This window comes from Pangasianodon hypophthalmus, chromosome 13 (assembly GCF_027358585.1).
Source record: "Pangasianodon hypophthalmus isolate fPanHyp1 chromosome 13, fPanHyp1.pri, whole genome shotgun sequence".
Classification (NCBI taxonomy): Eukaryota; Metazoa; Chordata; class Actinopteri; order Siluriformes; family Pangasiidae; genus Pangasianodon; species Pangasianodon hypophthalmus.
The window spans coordinates 15,099,254-15,121,797 of NC_069722.1; the positions used below are offsets into that span (position 1 = coordinate 15,099,254).

Below are 22,544 nucleotides of genomic sequence, written 5' to 3' on the forward strand. Positions count from 1 at the left end.
CTCATCAGCAAGGAATTTCCACCCACAGAACTGCTGCTCACTGGATGTTTTTTGTTTTTTTTTCACACCATTCCGTGTAAACTCTAGAGATGCTTGTGTGTGAAAATCCCAGGAGATCAGCAGTTTCTGAAATAGTCAGACAAGCTTGTCTGGCACCAACAACCATGCCACAGTTAATGTCACTGAGATCACATTTTTTTCCATTCTGATATTTGAATGTCTGTGTGAATATAAACTGAAGCTCTTGACCTGACTCTTCTTAATTTTATGAATTGCACTACTGCCATGATTACCTGATTTGGATAAATGGATTAGATAATTGCATGAATGAGCAGGTGTACAGGCCTATTAAAATGAGTACACATCTTGGCTCATAGTTGCTTAATAAATGATTTAATTTTCCATAAAACATATGACAAGTCAATTGATAGTAAAATCGATTTTTAATCAATAGAGAGTTTTCAGAACATTAGCATTTAAGCATGCTGCAAAGTACACATGCAGTATTGCTTTGATTTAGGTTAATTCAGTGTGTAATTACACTTTGTTGTTCGTTGTTATAGCCAGTGACAGGCCATACAGCTGAGCAACGTGTCTTTAATAAATAACGTCACTTAAAAGTGGTACTTCAGAAAGGACATCTCAATTGTCAAATACTGATGCTGATTCCTCTGTCCTTACATCTTATTGTTATAGTTCTTCCTGCATCCTCCTGAAGAAGGGATGGAAGAAAATAAGGAATTAAGAAATATTTTTCCTTTAGGGCTCCCGTTAGGGGTCGCCATGGCAGATCATTGATCCATGTATTTGATTTGACACAGTTTTTATGGCAGATGCCCATCCTGACGCAACCCTCCCCAATTTTTATCCAGGCTTGGGATCAGCACTGGGAGTGCCCTGTCTCATGCAATGCCAGTGGCTGGGGTTGGTTCTCTGGCCGGGAATCAAACCCAGGCCATGGCGGTGAGAGCGCCGAAGCCTAACCACTAACCCTCCAGAGACCCTAAAATGAAATAAGGAACCACATCGAAGAAATGAGAAGAACCCTTTAATACAGTTCATATGATATCATACAATTGGTGTTGTATCATATTGAGTGTTCAGCCAGGGCTGTGGATTTTTATCTCTTCCTCCTGACAGTGTTAATAAGGACCTTTCAGAGCCTCAAATTACACCCTCCATCTCCTAACACAAGATTACTCCCTTTCTTTCATTAATTTTCCCCTTCTCTCTTCTTCTTCCTGTTCACAGCTTCACATGACATACCAACAAAGGAGTGTGAAACTGGTGGAATGACACACACACTCTTTATGTTTCTCCATCTCTGCTTTCCAACATCTTTCTCTTTCTCTCAATTTATTTGGTTATTCCTATACAGTGTATCAGGGCTCATCAACTGGCAGGCTGTAGTCAGGATGTGGACCCAGTAAAGTATTTCAGTAGACCAAGCACTCATAAAATACTGTAGCAAAACTGATCAATAAAAATAAATAAATAAATAAATAAACAACCTGGGTGTACTTCATCGGCTCCAAGTTTTTATACATGAACCATTACGACTTCTGGGGCAGATCCTCTCGTGGCTTGTTTTCACAGACTTTCATCATTTTTTATTTCATTTACAGAACCCTTTGTTCTGATTACTGAACGAACAGTATAATTAAATAAATAAAAATGACAAAAACAGAATGTGAAACTTGATGACAAAAACAGAATGTGAAAGATGAATTGACAAAGAAGTGTTTATTCTCTGCTTTAAGTTTAAATCAGATGTTTTATCTGTTCAGAGTCTGTAGCACTACTCACAACTGATAATATGTAGCGCCAGTGTAAAACTAAACCAAAACACTTCAAACTGTTTCATTTATAGCAATATAGTAAATTAATCACTAATAGTTAAATATAAGAAGGTATTCGGTCATGTTAGTTGCTTATCTGGACTTTTTCAAACCAGGAATTTTATGTAACTGAATCTGGAGAACAGATAAAGATAGATAAACTAAACAATAAAAAGCTGCATCATCATATAGTCTTGCGCTGTCTTGAATCTAGTTAGTATTATTGTAGAAAGTCATTGCTGGTGACAGTGGTGAGCCATTAAAAAGATATTAGCCAACAGAATATGTGTGTTATTCTAATGTTGTCTCAGTGGCTGAGGGACTGTGTGAATGTCCATAATGCACTGTGAGCTTCTAGCAGTACCAAGTTGGTTCAAATGAAACAAATGACTGTGTAAAGGGATAAAATGCAACATTTGCTCTGTTACAGTATATGTAAAACAGCTTGAGGTTATAATGTCCTTAATGGCTGTATAAAGTTGCAATTGCAGTATTGGTGTGCACTGTCTCAGATAACATGTTCCCCTGGAACCATATTATGAAATATGCATACTACTCATACTAATCCCCACCCAAAAGGAAAAGTAATATGCAGTATGTGAACAATATATTTCCAGTATGCCAAACTACTCAAGTTAGATTTTCAAGTATGCAGCCAGAACTATCTTCAAAATAATAAATATGAATGTATTTGTCTTTTCAATTTAAATAACGAGTACATCACTGTAAAAAAAGCTAAGGTGCCAGTAAAGTGCTGTAAAATTTACAGTACACAACTGTAAAATTTATTTACAGTGAAGTACTGTAATATCATACATAGTATAAAGTAACAGGATGCAACAGAGCTGAAGGGTCTTGCTCTAGGACCCAACCATGGCAGTGTGGTAGTGCTGGGATTTGAACACATGACCTTCTGAGCTGTAATTCAGATCCTTTACACCTTTGAGGCACCACAACAAGCTCTACTAGCACACACTGATGCAGCCACTTCTACATTTGAATCAATGCAAGATAGTTGAGCTTGTTGTGGTGGCTCAGTGGTTAAGGCTTTGACTTACATTTCAGAAGGTCATGTGTTCAATTCCCAGCAGCACTCAGTTCTATCCTGTATTATGTGTTTATTTTATACCGTACATTACTGTAAATATGTTTTATGGTTGTTTACAGTAAATTTTAAAGTACTTAAGTAAAATATAGATACTGATTGATTTTTTGTAAATATATATATATATTTTTTTACAGTGTATCAATATCTTAAGTGTTTTTTTTAAGGCTTTAATTATTAACAGATTGTAGCAGCTTAATACTTTATACAGAACAGAAAATTAGCTATTAATTCTAATTATGCAAGTATTGTATTGATGTAGCTAAAGCTTGAAGCTGAAGGGCTTTGTGGCTGCCTTAATGTATCATTTTTGGCTTTAACCACTGACAGGTAACACAGAATGCCACTACGTTGCCAGTAGGTGTGAATGTGTGTGCCATGCAGTGGAGTGGTGTTCCATCTAAGGAGTATTCCCACCACACCCAGTGTTCCTGGGATAAACTCCAGATCCACTGTGACCAGGGAAAATCAGTCACTGAAGCAGTCTATTGTAATTCTGTGAGTGAACTGTATCCACAAGTAAATCTGTGATTGACATTAGTCACATGACTACATCAGATAAAAATATATGATGTATATCAGATACAAGGAATAGTAGCATACAGTATACAAGTCTCTTAAAGAAGGCTTCACACCACTTGCTCTTTAAAAGACTCAAACAAAAAACTTGTCCTGCCCTCTAGTGTTGTTGTCATGTAAGTGCACTTTCCAGAAGCATGCATACAGAATTAGATGCAGTGGCCAGTATTGATGCAGTTGTTGTGGATTCATTACACAGAGGATCTTCTTTTTTATTATAGGACTTTGGGTGGGATAAAGGGCAGGAATATTGTAGTGCATCATTACTTGTGCATGCACATGGAGGCATGCTTCATCTGAGTGCAGTGAGTAATTTCTACAGAAAGCATGCTGCAGACCACTTACGCACATGGTATATTATACAGTAATATACCTTCCCTTTAGCATCTGTGGGCTGCCTCTTTACTAACAATTGCAATTGTGTGTGTGTGTGTGTGTGGGCATATGTGTAATAAAAGACAGTGCCAGAAAAACAGAATGTCTGTGTGTACAAGTTCATTTGAGTGTGTTTGTGCATGCATAGCAACCCTGAAAAATCAATGATTGCATCATTGTTAGTAAATCTGATTTCTCTGTAGCGGCCACAGCCACAAACAAAAAAATCAGAGAGGAAAAAAAGAGGGTGGGGGGTTTGCAAGGGTGAGGGAGCAAGCAGAGAACAGAAAGAGCTACCTTTAGGAAGTGGATATTTAGCTGACAGGCCTACAAGAGAGGAGAAAAACTGCAATGTTAGTCTATACTGTACATCTCTGTTAACTAAGTAGGACCTAGCAGGGAGTGTAAAGAACAAGTAGGCATACAGATAGAGACAAACAGAAGCCAGAAGACTGACTATGAAAAAAAAAGGATTACATAATATCATACCTTACTGAAAACACTTTACAGTTTTCAAGACTGTGGGAAAATGTGCTGGACACAGGTGCAATGCCTATTATGGCTTATGCAGGAATAGTTATCAAAGTTGGAAAGGCAAAACTGTCACAGTAGGAAACTATAGATCTATCATCAGCTACAGCTACATATAAACTACAACCTGTGGCAGTGGCCACGCAGTGATTATGGTTCTGTTCTCATGACCAGATGGCTGGGAGTTTAAATCACAGATTTGTGACTGTTGGACTCTTGACCAAGACTCTTAACTTTCTGCTCTTTGGGTGACTTTAAAACTGGTTAAAACTGGTTAAAAGGCCAAAAACAGCCTGCTGCCTCATTTCCTGCACAGCCTGCACAAACTTTATTGTTTTGAAAAGTATATTGAAACTGACCATAGTACACAACTACCCAACTTGGTCTCACTGGAAGTGTATAACCTAAGATATCCATCGAAGCAGCATCACACACATTCTGTCCATGCCGCCAGTGCGGCAGCAAAGTATTATAAAGGAAACTAACATCCCAAATGTACACTGACGAAACAGGAGGGATGGGGACAGTCACCGTTGTGCAAGCTGTATTTACAATGTTCATTTCAAAATGTGACAAAAGACTGTAAAAATATGACTTATTAAACTGCATATTGTGTTTATTATAATTACGCATTAGTATAATTGAACTAAATGAATAATGAACACTTTCCTCTATCACTTTCCATTATATTTTCTGATATAAAAATTCAGTCTATAGAAATTTGAAATTTTTCAATGACTTACAAAGAGACAAAAAAAAAAAAAAACACAACAGGACACATGGGCTTGCCTATACACGTCTCACAGAGCTCTTGCGGATTAAACACTGGGTATAATAGATGTGTATTTGCAGCATGTCCCTGAACCCTTCAGAAACACGTCCAGTGTTATTTGGTCTCTTATATAATGATTGAAATGCATCACCCAGTGTAGTGACCTACAATTTTTGTTTTCAAATAAGTTGATGGATAGTAATGGAGGACTGAGGACATGCAGCCTATGTTCTTAGTAAAGATAAGCCCATGTGATTTCCTCTTTAGCAGTAACTAGTAATTTGTAAGTGCTTTCTGGCTAGATGATAGCCATGTGGTTGTCAAAATCCTGAACATACACATTTACACTCTGAGCACCCAGCTTACACACAAATAAAGTCAAATATATTAAAAAGTAAGAATAATCAAGAAATGAGCAGTGTTGGTTTACTTCTTTTGGTTGCATTGCATTTCAACCTCATCTCTAGTCCTAAAGTTGTTGATTTTTGTAGATTTTCTAATAATATGGCATTGTGGTATTAAAATACAGGTTCCTGGTTACACATGAACTTAAAGTTACAGCTTATATATATTTTTTTCAAATGTTTTGTAGCTACATGACTGATTGTGCTTCCCTCCTCCTGCTCTCAAGCATTATCGAACAATAAACCAATGTCTCAGGTCTACAAGTGCAATAATACACACGCACATACCACACAGATCTTATACTGTTACTGTGTACTGTTTACACAAATCTTATACTGTTACTGTGTACTGTTTACACAAATCTTATACTGTTACTGTGTACTGTTTACACAAATCTTATACATTCATAGAGTATACAACAACACTATGTATACTGTATTCTGCACTGTTGTTCTTGTTTAATTTGCTCCAGTGTACACTACAATATTTTGCACTAACCATTGTATATATATTACCTTTTGGAATACCTCTCTTCTTGTCTATTTTATTTTTGATTTGTATTTGTCTATTATGCCAAAACCTTGTGAGCCGCTAAACAGTCTTTCGTTGTTCAAAACATTGACAATAAAAATCTATTCTATTCTATTCTATGCTACCTGATATTATGCATTTAACTTGACCAGTTTATACTGTCAGTATATGAAAATACATAATAGTATCATTATACTATAGTATCCACTATACTATATTATACTATAATATACTATACTATAGTATCCACTATACTATACTATAATATACTATACTATAGTATCCACTATAGTACAAATGTTATATCTAAAGATATATATGACTATAAGTAATGGGATATTACTTATATATTATTCCCTGGGATATTATTCCCAGGCTCTGAGATAAATATTTATGCCCTTTAATAGAGCAATGAGGCATTGGATATACGCATTTTATTGCACAGATCCTCTTTCAGGACATTTCCTCTTTCAGAACTCGTATTTCAGTCGACCACAGCAGAACACCTTGAAAGCTGCCAGACCTCCAGGCACTGAGGTATTTTTTCAGCTGGAAGCTACAGCAAACCAATCCAATTCACACATCCTGTCAGAGATCTTAAGCTGGTGACAGATGTATGATAAATGCTCTGCAGTTGATGACATTCCAGAAAAAAATTAGGCTTGGCTTCATCAGAACAGCTTCATGTCAGCTCTGTCAACAATAAGTTGCTAACACATCCTTTGCCAGGTCTTGTTTCCATGGTAATGCGAGTGTATTCAGTGATGTGCTGGCACCTCAGGGACGTCAATGCCACATTCGACATGGAAAGAGAGTATTAACACAGAAAAAAGCATCTGCAGTAGTGCAGATATTACAATTTCCTCTGAGATGTTTTTGGACAGGATAAAAGCACCTTGTCTTACCCTGGTATAACCAAGAACAGAAAAAGAATTGACAATCAATTATAGTCTAATAGTTTTAAGGGTGAATTAGAGTACATGGATCCTTTCATAAACAAGGCATTTTACACAAACCTTGATAGTGTTACACTATTAATAGCAATTAATTGCGCCTGCTTTGTCCAACACCTTATGTTTTGTGCATTTTCAACATCTGCCGCATAATATACGTTGTCCTTGTCTTAAGTCAAATGGAACAAAATGATTGCGCTAGAGATATTTTTCCTGGAATGCTGGAGGATGAGGTTGAGAGATTGTTTATTGAGGAGTACTCTCAGATTCCTCTCCAATATCATCAAGCATTATAGGGGAATTAACGCAGTGCTCTTATGTTGGCTAATGGATTTTGTAGAAAGTACCAAGGGTGCCAATAATCCTGGAGCTGACTGTAGTTAGTATTTTTTATGTCATCTCTATTAATAGCACAGATGCAGTGTACAGCATATAATGTTAACTCTGAGCTTAATGCGAGACAATCCGGAATGTTAACTCAAATAACGAACTCATATTTACTGCGTTTCACTAGTTATCACTGCTTATCATAACTGTGTTCTTCTATTTCAGTAATATTTCAGAAATATTTAAAACAAAGAAAGTAAATGTTCAATATCTGGAATATTTAATATTCAGATTTGATCTAAAATGGATCATAAGATTTTGCACAAGCTTGTGGAGTCCATGCCGGCTTGAGTGCACAGTGTCATTAAAGTAAAAAGGGAACAAACCAAATAGTAAGAAACTCTGAAATTCATGTAAATATTTCAGAGATTCTACTTTGCACTCAAATTATTGTCAGTAATATAATTTGTAGTGAAAATTCTTGTATTTAATTAGAAAATAATGCAAAATAGAAGCATTTTCACTAGTGCTTTCAGACTTTTGGACCCCACTGTATACAAACAGTTCACTTTGTTATTTTGATCCTCTACTGCATGAAAAGCATTTTAATATCTCGTTAAAAAAGCCATAGTTTCCTGTTTCCTCATTTGTCACAGTTTTTTTTTTTTTTAAATTCTTGCTTGTGTTTTTACTTATGATCATGGATTTTATGTTGCCTGCTTGTTCTCTGAGCCCTGCCTGGTATACACATTACAACATTCAGCACTGCTTTCAGTAAATAATTTGTTTTAAAGTTATGAAAGCTATTGCAGAAATGGAGAGAATAGAGAAGAGGAATATGGAGACCCATGTTGTAACAGTAACACTCTCCAGCATCACTGACTAATCCCAGCACCATGTGAGCATGTGCAGTGACCACTCAGGTCACATTGGCACCGCAGCTCTCGACTCTGCCAATGCCTGCATCAACAACCTTGCCAAAACTACAGTCGCCATGGTGACCTAGGGAGTAGATTAGCAATTTGGCATCTGCAGGAAAACAGATCATGCCAAAAAACAAACCAAAAAGTCCATGTTTTCCACATTACACAATCTTTTCTGACTGGAAATACAGTTCGGTACTTAAGTTCATTAACTGTCAATCAAAGCTGCACTATAGAAAATCTACTGCAAATTTTAGTTACTAAAATTACTGTAAAAGTACTGTAAAATTTACAGTAAGCAACTGTAAAATATATTGACAATAAAGTACTGTAATATCTTACACACTATAAAATAACACATAATCCTGTACACTTGCTCATTTGGCTGATGCTTATTAAAAAAAAAAAAAAAAAAGAACAACATACAGTTGAGCTGAAGGTTAAGGGTCTTGCTCAAGGACCCAACCATAGTAGTTTGGTAGTGATGGGATTTGAACACATGACCTTCTGATCTGTAACACAACACCTTAACCACTGAGCCACCACAACTACCTCAAACAACTTGCATTGATTCAATGTAATATTTTTAGTGCAAGTGTCACAAACTGAGAGGTGAGACAGATGCAGATGCAGTCGAACGTATTTTTATTAACAAACAGGCAGGCGGACAATTCCAAAACGAAGGGCAAGCTCAAGGTCAGGCTGAGTATGCTCAATAGTCTGGTGATTGCGAATGTGACAATGGTGGTGGATTCTGGGTAGCGCAGTCTGAGGCGGCCATGTCTGTAGGCTGTAATATGTTCTGGGAGACTGAGTTCACAGATGGAGGTGACCTGACAGCGAGTTAATTACGTAGTGTAGGTGACTGAATCAATGCAAACCAACAGAGCTAGCTGTGAAAGTTAACAAATGAGCAATTGTATCAGATTGTGTGTTACTATGTGTGTAACTATGTGTTATTATGTAAGATATGTATGTGTATATACTCTGTAAGGTGCTTTACTGTAAATATATATATATATTTTTTTTACAGCTGTTAAGATATGTATGTGTATATACTACGTAAGGTATCAAAATGCAAGGGATAAAACAATTCAACACATGCTGAAAATAATTCATGGCATCACACTACCTTCAAAATGACCTTAAAATGAAATGCTAGATGTTTAATGCAAAGGTTATTAAAATGCAGAATGTACGAAACAAACTTCCAAACTTTCATAAAGTGTTCTAACTGACTTTTCGTCCTGGTTTATATGGAAAAGTTGATGTTATGTTGCATTAGCTTCCCACTGAAGATTTTCTATAAGACTTTTTCTACATGACTTTTTATAAGCCAGGCGAGACAGGTGAGTACAGCAGACCAAGATTTTTGTCTTGTATTTACAAAACTCTAACTCATTGCTCTTTATTATTAGCTCTAAATTTATTAGTCTGATAAAGAGAACATGCATCTACAGCCATAATGTCTTTTTATTTATTTTTTGGATGAACAAATTTCAAGCACGCATTCCAATTTCTCCAGAACTCTTTTTAGCTTTTGTTTTGTTGTTCCCATTCAAACATGCAAAATCAGCTCCATTCTGGCCACAACTGTGAAAAGACCAAATGCCAATCCAACAAAAATGATATTAGCATTACCATCTTAGTTTATTTGAAGTAAAGCTGCTCTCACCTCAAACTTCTGCCTGAGTTCCAAGTTAATGTCATCCACATCTGGAATCGGCACATTGTAGTATTCACCTTCCTCCTGGTTCAGCATCTTGTACCTGTGAACAGAGAGAGAGAGAGAAGCTGGGTTCTTCTTTTGGCATTTCATTTACACTTATTCATTTGGATATTCTTTCTGGAATTCTGGGATTTGAACTCGGAACCCTAAAACAGCACCTTAACCACTGAGCTACAGATGTACATACAAATTTCCTTTTAATTTTTGATGGATAAGTATGTCGGGAGAAATGGTAGAAAATGCGCTTGGTTATATATGAAAATGAACCCTTTGGTCCTAGAATTCCAGCTTAGATCAGTAGCTTCACGCCAAAACATTCACAATATATCCCTTGACTTGTATTTCTTATTCTTATGGAGCATTACTATGCTGTGGGCAATGAGTACTATAATCAATTTATTATTCATCATAATACCATGTGGCTCAGTGCCCTACCATTATGCATGATAATGGCCTGTGCATAATTATAAAGCACCTTTAATATTTATTTTGAACAGAGAGGTAAGATTGCAATTATACTGCACCATATTGTGGTTAAAATATGAACCACTGACATGGTATGGGAATTAAGCAACACCTGGCACTAAAATACAAATTACACGTAAAAAAGATTATCTAGTAATTCAGTATGATGAATAGATTAATCATGATTCTTTGGTTCTTTATGTAATGACCGATGCACAAAGACCTACTAAGCACTTTAACCTAATTACAAATTAGTGTTTCATAAAAAGTGCTACAAAACAAAAAGGGTCCTCTCTTGCCCCTAATATACATTTCAAAGTACATCTAATAAATATGGTCCAGCTGCACTGTAAACATGACTTTGTTATTAATATCACTTAGCATCAGGCAGCGATCAGTAATAAAAAGTGATTTCACTAAAAACTTTTTTTCTCTCTCTCTCTCTCACACACATATGCACACGTACACAAAAACAGGACTCTTTCCTTTTCTACTGGCACATAGTGTGCATTAACACACATACACACACAAACTTGGTGCAGAAACCCCACAAGCACACACACACACACTTGACTTGGCCCTTCATAAGAGCACATTAGCAGACTAAAGTGTTCTCTTAGAGTAAAGTTGTTATACCAGTGCCGGGTCATTAAAACTGATAAGGACTTTAAGCACTGGTGTATTAAAGCATGTAGCATTAAGGCTTTGAAATTCGTAAGCTATACTGAGATAAACAGCAGTCCCATGCGGCTATGGATGGAGTAAAACAACCCAACAGCCTTGTTTGCATTAAAGTGTGTGTGATTGCATCTCCACACTGATGCTAAAAGCAAGTATAGTGCTGGTCTAAATCTGACGAAAGTTAATAAGACCACCAACATTGCTTACATTGGCTTTATCAGGTTCAAATATAAAATCTAAATTTAATACAAGGACAAGATTTGTACCAAGTTGAACTGGTTCAACAAACACACTGTCTATATTAATGGAATATTTGGACAATCTAGATGTAAGGAATTCTGTCTTGTTTGTGCTTAATATAAGAATATTATTGTTAAATCAGAGTTTTAGGTCCAGGATGCTTGCTTTCAGTGCCAGAGGTGCAGTGATAGTGGTGGAAGAGGTGCTTAGATACAGTGGTGGCTCAGTGGTTAGGACTCTGGACCACTGTATTGGAAGGTTGTGAGTTTGAACCCCAGTCCCACCAAGCTGCCACTGTTGGACCTTTGAGCAAAGCCTCTAACCCTCTACTGTAAGTCACTATAAGCATCTGCAAAATGAGTAACTATAAACTTATGAGTTTCATTGACAAAGCAGCTGAAAGCATGGCTGATTATGATATAGCCAAGGAAAAGGAAGGACCCTAGACCTGATCCTTGAGGTACTCCAAGGATAACACAGGACTGGCTAATCCCTATACTCTTAGAAAAAGTGGTTCCTTGTAGCAAAAACAGAAAAGTTTGGCTAATTTGTGTGCATTAAGCAAAACCTTTCCTTTCTGTGTCTTAACACCTGCAAGAGATGAAATAATTTTATCCAAGCCCAATTCAGAAATTTAGATTTAATCAAGCTTGGAAATTAGGGGAAAGGATTGTTTTTATTAAAGCTTCAGAGCTGTTACACAGACATTTCAATATGTACAACCATATTGGACCAAGTACACATAAACCATGATTCAGACTAGGCAAACGGACTAAGAACGCAGTCTTGCATGCCAGACCATGGCTGGCTGAGGCACCGCTGGCATTCAAACTCAATCTCGAACACTTAGCTGTACCACTCAGGAACTGCACTTTCAATATTTCACATTTTGACATGTTAACTCCCGGAGGTACAGACACATTGACAACAATTTTATAGAAACAAAACAAGTCGGGTTAAGACAAATTACCATGTTCAATATTTTCTGCCTTGTTAATAAGTGTAATGTTGTTTGAGGGTGAAATGTCAGTCCAGGAATAAATGAAACATTAGGATTTTTAAGGCTAAGTGTGACAGAGCTGAAAGATATAAGCCACATATAAGTAATTGGAGTAGAGATGAGCCTTAAGGGGAGAGGTGAGCAGGGTCAAACTGATGGGAAGAGTTAGTAATGAGCGCAGAAATAATTAAAGGATTGGTGGAAAAATAAACTAATGATTATATTATACAAAATATGAAGATGAGATGATTGAGAGACAGCTGGTAAATGCTGTTAAGGAATTAGGCAGACACTTTTATCTGAGTGAGGATCAATACATAGCAGGGAAAGTAGGGGGAAAGGAGTATTTTTATTAAAGCTTCACAGATGTAACATCAAGACGTGCACACCTCTCTGTCTGATTTTCTATCTCATTATTATATCTCGGTGCCAGGCATCAAGGTTGCAGCCTTTTCGCTCATAAACAATCTTGTATAGAAGCCTCACAGATAAGCAGGGCCTGTTTTTATAATGACTTGCAGAGTTAAACTCCTCTTTGCACTTCCTGTCGTCATGGCAACATAGTCATAGTCAAGGCCCATGAGAGACTCGGAGCCTAAATATTCCTTCAGATGATTAAATCCAATAAAAGTGAAAAATCTTACACAACTTGTCTGTGGGGGCAAAGATGCAATTAAAATAACATTATACTTATTTGAATAAGCTTACTGTGAGAAGGAAGACAAACAAGAAAAGACTTTTCCTCTGAAACAAATAGCCAATGTAGCTCAATTTGAACAGTAATTTAGACTGCACTGTTAACTACTAGGTTTATCAATGAAGTACAGGTTCACGTTTCGATCAAATTTAACATCCCGTGCTAACAATGAGGCTGGTGTAGATTAACAACATCAGAACTTAGACAGTAAGCTATATCCGTTACGTCTGTCAATGCTATTTCGCTAGGTATTTAGCTAGATTTTGCTATGTGTTTTAGCTTAGTTTGTAGTAAAATCTGACTGATGAGGATTCCTGAGTAATTACAGCTATTGCCAGTGGGCTGCAATTATTAATGATGGCACATGGCCACAGAAAATTACAAGGTGGTCACTAAAAATACAGCATCAGTAATATTAAATGGTCACAAAGGCGACATCAGTTTTGCATTTTTATATACAGTTGAGGTCAAACATTTACATCCCCCTTTCAGAATCTGCAAAATGTTTATTATTTTACCAAAATAAGAGGGATCATACAAAATGCATGTTATTGTTTATTCAGTGCTGACCTGAATAAGATATTTCACATAAAAGATGTTTACATATAGTCCACAAGAGAAAATAATAGTTGAATTTAAAAAAAATGACCCCGTTCAAAAGTTTACATCCCCTTGATTCTTAATACTGTGTTGTTACCTGAATGATCCACAGCTGTATTTTTTTGTTTACTGATAGTTGTTCAAGAGTCCCTTGTTTGTCCTGAACAGTTAAACTGCCTGCTGTTCTTCAGAAAAAATGCTTCAGGTGATTTTGAGATCCATCTTTTCACACTGAGGACAGCTGAGGGACTCATATGCAACTATTACAGAAGGTTCAAACGCTCACTGATGCTCCAGAAGGAAAAATCATGCATTAAGAGCCGGTGGGTGAAAACTTTTTGAATTTGATGATCAGGGTAAATTTAACTTATTTTGTCTTCTGGGAAACATGTAACTATCTTCTGTAGCCTCTGAAGGGCAGTACTAAATGAAAAAATACAATATTTAGGCAAAATAAGAAAAATGTACACATCTCCATTCTGTTCAAAAGTTTTCACCCCCCGGCTCTTAATGCATGTTTTTTCCTTCTGGAGCATTTGAGCGCTTGAACCTTCTGTAATAGTTGCATATGAGTCCCTCAGTTGTCCTCAGTGTGAAAAGATGGATCTCAAAATCATACAGTCATTGTTGGAAAGGGTTCAAATACACAAAAATGCTGGAAAACCAAAGAATTTGTGGGACCTGAAGGATTTTTCTGACAGCAGGCAGTTTAACTGTTCAGGACAAACAAGGGACTCAGGAACAACTATCAGTAAACAAAAAAACACAGCTGTGGATCATTCAGGTAACAACACAGTATTAAGAATCAAGGGGATGTAAACTTTTGAACAGGGTCATTTTTATAAATTCAACTATTATTTTCTCTTGTGGACTATATGTAAACATCTTTTATGTGAAATATCTTATTCAGGTCAGCACTGAATAAACAATAACATGCATTTTGTATGATCTCTCTTATTTTGGTAAAATAATAAACATTTTGCAGATTCTGAAAGGGGGATGTAAACTTTTGACCTCAACTGTATCCCTGAGTAATACATCATAACGGTAGCTAATAGACTGTCTGATCCATTTCCAGGTTTGAGATTATTATTATTATTAAAAAGTACATAGAAGATGATGTAGATACTGGAACATAATCTGACTGATTCCAAGGTGGCTTTTAGTGTTATTTAGTTTAACTGCATTTTGATTAGCGATATACATTTTGCTATAAATGTAATTTTTGTCATATTCTATTCATTTTTTCATCACATCCATCTCCAGTTCTGAGGAGGTAATGATCATCAAAGATTCAAAAGTCCAAAAACACCTGATCCAGATAATATGTTCATTATTCAGGATTTGGAGAACAGGAAAACCTTGGCACGCTCTATATCAAAGCTTATCAGAGGAGCCACCCTACTTTATTTAGGCTCCAGAAGTTGAGTAGTGATGACAATGATGGTTATATGGACTGATAAAAGTAATACTAAAGTTTGGACCTCTGAAAGCATTGTGGTGTATGAGTTCGAGAGGAACCACTGATTAAAGCTGATGACTGAATAGAGCTGATCTGTTAGACAGTGCAGGTTGATCCAACTGCAGGAAGTGAACATGCCATGTATTATGGGTTTCAGATGGCAGTTTTTTATTATTATTATTATTATTATTATTATTATGAATAACTTAATTGCTTTTAGTTAATATGAGTAAGGTTGAATACAACCCAACAAGAGCATAAAGAGCGCCTTGCTCAAGGGTTCAATAGTGGCTGTCTGGCAGTCCTGGGGTCTGAAAAGTTGCATTGACAAGCAGAGAACATTAACACAGAAGTACAGAATGCTAGTATGATTATATGATTTTATCACTTACATAAGTGAGATTATACGTATAAGGAAAAGCAAACTTACCAGCCACACACCGGTGCCTTGAATAGTTCTGACACTCCAAACGACATGGATCCCATGAAATCATTCCTGGTGGTTCTGTCCCAGTCCCAAACCTCTACTGACAGCCGCCGGTCTTTATCTGTGGCCTTTAGCTTACTAAACACACACACACACACACACACACACACAAATTATACCAGGATAAACATTTTATCAGACCTGTCAAGAGTTCTCACATTCGAATCCATACATCAGACTCACAAGGTGAAGGACTCGTTCCATGTGGGGTTGAGAGAAGAGCGGATGGTCCGTGTCTTCTGTTTGGTCTCATTCTTGGGGTCAGGGATCAGCTTCAGCTTCACGTATGGGTCCGAGAGGCCATTAGGGTCCATGGGAATCAGGTTTCTGGCCTCACCAACTGAGTGTGAACAAAGCATATGCAGACAGATGCAGTTTTATCAACAGTTGTAGAAATACCTGGCATCTTAGTCTTTTTTTGTTCTTATGTTGGTCTTGTTTTGTTCTTAGTCTCTTTTGGTTCTTTTTTTTTAAATTAAGCCACATTTATGTTTGTTAAATTTAGCTGGCACATTTCATTCAAATGGTATTAAAAATACTTTGTGTGTATTTGTGTGCATGTTTTGTGCAAACTGATACACAATGGCTGACAAATGGACAAATCCTTTTCAATGGCCAATTAAAATTCTTCATCAAGAAACTCCAACTCTAAAATTCAAATACTGTCAATAAGATACACCAGGAAATAAAATGTTAATGCTACTGCTTATATCAAGTTATATTAATGTTTTTGTCTGCTACTTCTGTCACTTCTGTCCACAACTTCTTCTTGGTTCCACAGATGGCTAAGATAATGCTGTTGCTTCATCCTAGATTCCTTCTAGATATAGAGCCATGACAGTCAATAATGGTCAACTGTTAATATGAAGTATATTGCAGTTAGTGCTAATTTAGCACTTAGCCACTTAGGCTGTTGGAAAAATATAAAAATAATAATGTTACTTCACATTAAATTGATTCAGTTATGCATTGCATTCTTCCTTGATTAACTCAGCTCTTGTTTACATTTAAAAATGTTTCTTGTTTCATTATTTCTTATTAGCGCTGCAGCTTTGACTTTACTCATGCAAAAAGGTTCCATTCAGTACCAAACACTGTTCCCCAGTTTACTCCTCTGGGGAAACTCATTAAGGTACAATTTAGAAACCTTTAATTGAGGGTTTCTTTTAAAAGTGGCTCCATGTAGAACCATTTTAAAAGTTAGAACAACTAACCAGCCAAAGATTCACATAGTTAATGCTGGGGTTGCACTCCAATAAGAAATTCATTTGAGGAGAGTGAAACTTTAAATTTCAAATTTATTGTGCAGTTGATTAAATTAAGAAATTTTCATGAGTTGCAGTCCTTATCAACAGGTATATATATATGGAATAAAACCAAACAGCTGTGCAAAACTAAATGCTAGCTAGGTGGCAGGATGAGCAAAAATAACACACATTTAATTAACAGATTACCAAAAAACAGGCAAATGCTATGTTCTCTGATTCCAAACCAAACTGAACAGCATATAAAACAGTATAAGAGGTTCTGACATTGCTGTAATCACTATGTTGCCAATGACTATAATTCCCAGAGCTGCAAACATTGCTAAAAACAGACACGAGCAGAAAGCAATGATCAAACAAACAAACTGACAAAAGCCAGACGTCTAGTACCGCACTGTGGCATGGTAACCTTAACAAATTGTGTCTCTACGGTAACCTTGATCAAGCAATGGACATTAGAGGGAAGCAGATAAAGCATAGTGTGTGTCTGTGTGTGTGTGTGTGTGTGTGTGTGTGTAGACGTGTGTGCTTACATTTCTGACAGAATGGTTTGATCTACAGAGAGCCTTTTTTCACCAGTAGTGTTAATGAGATGACCTCAGAAAGCACACACATGTGCACACGCACACACACACACCGCATTCCATTCAGTATGAAGCAAATATGATGGAGAAGAAAAGTGACCTTGTATCAGACAGCACACAGATGAATTCTATTATAGAAAATGACAAACTGGGTCATCAACCAACTCTGACTGCTTCTGAACCTGACCACTTGGATGGTTTTCTTTCTTTTAAATTAGATCTATTACTAGATCTAATTTTGCAACAGCAGCCTGTAATAAAACAATCAATGTTATCATTTGTTTACGTTTATTTCTTTATTTACTTGTACCATACTTATTAACATAGCTACAGTTTGGTCCATTATAATTAATACCATTATAATTAATATTCATTTATCCTTTGTGGGATTATTAGTCTCATATGATTGGTAAGAATCCAGCATGTTAAGGTGTTAAGGTGTCTATACAAGCGTTCTATACCATGCAAAGTATTTTACCATACGTGATCACAAGATCGTAAGATCCATCTGAGCCAAGTTGTGCATCTTCTATGTCACTGGCAACCAACACTGTCAATATTTTGGTCTTTCATTCATATTAGGTTCACGTAGTGTGATATGTCGGAGACTTATTTTCCTGTTTTCTGAATAAAGAACAATTCCCTCAAGAGTAGATTTTCCACATCAAACTGTATCAATGTAAATATGTTCTATTAAAAAATGTACATTACCCTGATGCTTAAAAAAAAAACCTCCAATGGCTGAACAACAGCAGCAGGAAGCTACTTTGCTCCCTTGTAAGTGTCACGGCTGATTTGTGCAGTTCACCAGGTTAATACCATGGTGATAATGGGAATTTATCACTCAAAGTCAAGAGGGATCCTATACTTGGAAGGAGAGAATGGCTAACAATCTAGGTGTCTGAGGGAGTCATGCTGTGGGAGTCATACTGAGGGAGTCATACTGTGGGAGTCATACTGAGGGAGTCATACTGAGGGAGTCATGCTGGTGAATTGAAGGGCATTAGTTATTACTGACTTTTGGTTAGAAGCAGGTACGTTGGTTAGAAACAGGTAGGTTGGTTAGAAACAGGTAAGTTGGTTAGAAACAGGTAGGTTGGTTAGAAACAGGTAAGTTGGTTAGAAACAGGTAGGTTGGTTAGAAACATGTAAGTTGGTTAGAAACATGTAGGTTGGTTAGAAACAGGTAGGTTGGTTAGAAACAGGTAGGTTGGTTAGAAACATGTAAGTTGGTTAGAAACAGGTAGGTTGGTTAGAAACAGGTAAGTTGGTTAGAAACAGGTAAGTTGGTTAGAAACAGGTAGGTTGGTTAGAAACATGTAAGTTGGTTAGAAACATGTAGGTTGGTTAGAAACAGGTAGGTTGGTTAGAAACATGTAAGTTGGTTAGAAACAGGTAAGTTGGTTAGAAACAGGTAGGTTGGTTAGGTAGGCCAACTTATGGCCAATTAAGTACCCTGTCAGGGCTGATAATGGAAATTTGCCATTACAGGTTGAAAGGCCTCACACTCATGACAGATAATTTATGGGAACTATACTGTATTATGCCTATAATTTTGGATAAAGAAATGATAAAGCCCTCAGATGAGTAGTGAAACATGTTCAAGATTGAAAAGCAATCACCTTGACTTTCTATGACTACATGTAAGCCTGTATCTCCATATTCAAGAAAGAAGAAGACCTAAATATTGCAAATTGTCAGGATTTAGATTTCAATCTCCTAAAATATGCAAATGAAATAAAAAAGGTAGCGTTTTTAGACTTTAGATTATTGGTATGAAGTAGGTGAGATATAAAATAAGCAGGCGTAACAAGCACATAATAACAGCATACTCAAAGTAGGCTACACAAATTCCTTGCAGTGATCTTCAAAACCAAGAGGGGGAGACCAACATCTTTCTTTCAAAGGAACTGTAACAGAAAATTGCACATTCCAAAGTCCTGTACACTACTGAGAACTAAAAGGTTTCCACTGATCTTAGCAGGTCTCCATTTAATGTTAGTGACCCATTATATTCTTTGTTTAACATAAACATTTCTAATGTCTCATAAAAGCAAGCAATATGAAAAATGAGTAATAAGTCAGCTCTTAACATCCACTACCTGAATTATTTACAGGTACCTTACTAACAGACTAAGATACATTAAAAGCAAAATAAAGGCTTATTTGCTGTAATTTGCTACATTATCTACAGGAGTCATTATAGTATTTCTGTAATTTCTCAATGTCCTCATTTCCTCATTTCCTGCTGATTAAATAAAACCTACTTTTTTCAGACTAAGCCTGTTAAAAGCTCATCATGACACTATAACAATACACAATTCTTTTTATAAGCCATAACTCAAGAGCAATTAGCACTATTACGGTGAAATTATCTTATTATAAACACCCCTGAAGTGTGCCATTATAACAATATCGCACTATCTTGCTCATACAATGATGCTACAATATTTTAGATTTTTTAAATTATTTGAAATATTTTGCATATTCACACGTGATTGGTACAGAAACCGTGTACTTACTGTTATTTTATCTAGCTAACTAAGGTAATGTTACTTCTGATAATACTATGATAAGACAATTGTGGCAGTTGGTTGAGTGTCAGCTGCAGATGGAGAGGTGGATGGTTGAACATGTGACGATTCTTACCTATTGTGTAATCAGAGCACAGTTACTTATATATTCTTTGTTTGTCTCTTATTAAAAAAAAACGCCGTGAACCTGAGAGAAAGGGACAGAGCCGATGGAGCTTGCGCCTAGCAAGCAAGCCCTGAAGCGCCGTCAAAGTCAGTCTGTCCCCTACATCCTGGTTAGTTATAATTTCCGTTGTCAATATACCAATATAGCAGGATAATTACGATTTTCTATCGCAGTGTAGAAGGATAGTTATGATTTCCTATGCCAGGGTAGATGGATAGTTATGATTTTCTATACCAGTGTAGAAGGATAGTTATGATTTTCTATACCAGTGTAGAAGGATAGTTATGATTTTCTATCGCAGTGTAGAAGGATAGTTATGATTTCCTATGCCGGTGTAGAAGGATAGTTATGATTTTTTATACCAGTGTAGAAGGATAGTTATGATTTTCTATACCAGTGTAGAAGGATAGTTATGATTTCCTATGCCAGGGTAGATGGATAGTTATGATTTTCTATACCAGTGTAGAAGGATAGTTATGATTTTCTATACCAGTGTAGAAGGATAGTTATGATTTTCTATACCAGTGTAGAAGGATAGTTATGATTTTCTATACCAGTGTAGCAGGATAGTTATGATTTTCTATACCAGTGTAGAAGGATAGTTATGATTTTCTATACCAGTGTAGAAGGATAGTTATGATTTTCTATACCAGTGTAGAAGGATAGTTATGATTTTCTATACCAGTGTAGAAGGATAGTTATGATTTTCTATACCAGTGTAGAAGGATAGTTATGATTTACTATGCCAGTGTAGAAGGATAGTTATGATTTTCTATACCAGTGTAGAAGGATAGTTATGATTTTCTATACCAGTGTAGAAGGATAGTTATGATTTTCTATACCAGTGTAGAAGGATAGTTATGATTTTCTATACCAGTGTAGAAGGATAGTTATGATTTACTATGCCAGTGTAGAAGGATAGTTATGATTTTCTATACCAGTGTAGAAGGATAGTTATGATTTACTATGCCAGTGTAGAAGGATAGTTATGATTTTCTATACCAGTGTAGAAGGATAGTTATGATTTACTATGCCAGTGTAGAAGGATAGTTATGATTTTCTATACCAGTGTCGCAGGATAGTTATGATTTTCTATACCAGTGTAGAAGGATAGTTATGATTTCCTATGCCAGTGTAGAAGGATAGTTATGATTTTCTATGCCAGTGTAGAAGGATAGTTATGATTTTCTATACCAGTGTAGCAGGATAGTTATGATTTCCTGTTCCAGGGTAGAAGGATAGTTATGATTTTCTATACCAGTGTAGCAGGATAGTTATGATTTCCTATGCTAGTGTAGCAGAATAGTTGTGATTTCCTATGCCAGTGCAGCAGGATAGTAATGACTTCCCCTACCAGTATAGCAAAGATACCCTATACCAGTGTAGCAGAGATATTCTATTCCAGTATAGCACAATAGCTATGATATTCTACACCAGTATAGGAGAATAGTTATGATTTTATACACCAGTGAAATAGCATAGGTGTGACATTCTATACCAGTACAGCAGCGTAGTTATTATCTTCTAAACTGATATAGTAGTATAGTTATGGCTCTCTATACTACTACATGTAGTAGTATGACTTTCATTAGCATTATATCAGTATAGCCATGATTTGCTGTACTAGTAAAGAAGCATAATTATGACTTCATTTACCCTTATAGCAGTAAAGCTATGACTTTCTTTACCAGAAGTGTAGTATGCAGAGATATGAATCAGGTTTGTTAGACAAAAGAAAACACAAAAATATGTGGAGCCTTCAATCTATCATACCTTCTTTTCTGTTTCAATCCAAAACTAATACAATTTAGTGCAAATAAAGAGCATACGTAAACTCCAGTCCATGGTGCATTAACACAGATTTCACAAATTCTGCTGCAAACTGATTCTTGCAAGTAAGGCTAAATCTGAGAACAAACTGACAAATTGCAGATGAATTACTATGGAATTTTTCTATACCAGTATATCAGTAGAATTATGACTTACTGTACCAGTATAGCAGTATACTTATGACTTTTTTTTACCAATATAGCAGTAGATTTATGACTTACTATACCAGTACAGCTGTATAGTTATGACTTATTGTACCAGTATAGCAGTAGAGTTTTGACTTACTATATCAGTGTAACAGTATAGCTATGACTTACTCTACTAGTATAGTAGTAGGGTTATGACTTACTATAAGAGTATAGCAGTATAATTATGACTTACTCTACCAGTATAGCAGTAGAGTTATGACTTACTACACCAGTATAGCAGTAGAGTTATGACTTACTACACCAGTATAGCAGTAGA

General features: G+C 36.3%; 1 protein-coding gene across 2 annotated transcripts in view; it reads right to left on the minus strand.

The window, feature by feature from the left end:
• Positions 1 to 22,544, minus strand: part of prkcab (protein kinase C, alpha, b) — a 151,956-nt gene that overhangs the window by 21,465 nt on the left and 107,947 nt on the right. Inside the window, exons 6-9 of one of the 2 annotated variants that reach the window (XM_034309829.2) lie at positions 15,884 to 16,040; positions 15,644 to 15,778; positions 10,015 to 10,108; positions 4,195 to 4,224 (exon numbers count right to left, since the gene is read on the minus strand). In XM_034309829.2, the coding sequence (XP_034165720.1) occupies positions 4,195 to 4,224; positions 10,015 to 10,108; positions 15,644 to 15,778; positions 15,884 to 16,040 (416 nt within the window). The remainder of the gene's footprint in view (positions 1 to 4,194; positions 4,225 to 10,014; positions 10,109 to 15,643; positions 15,779 to 15,883; positions 16,041 to 22,544) is intronic. The other variant, XM_034309830.2, reaches the window with a different exon arrangement.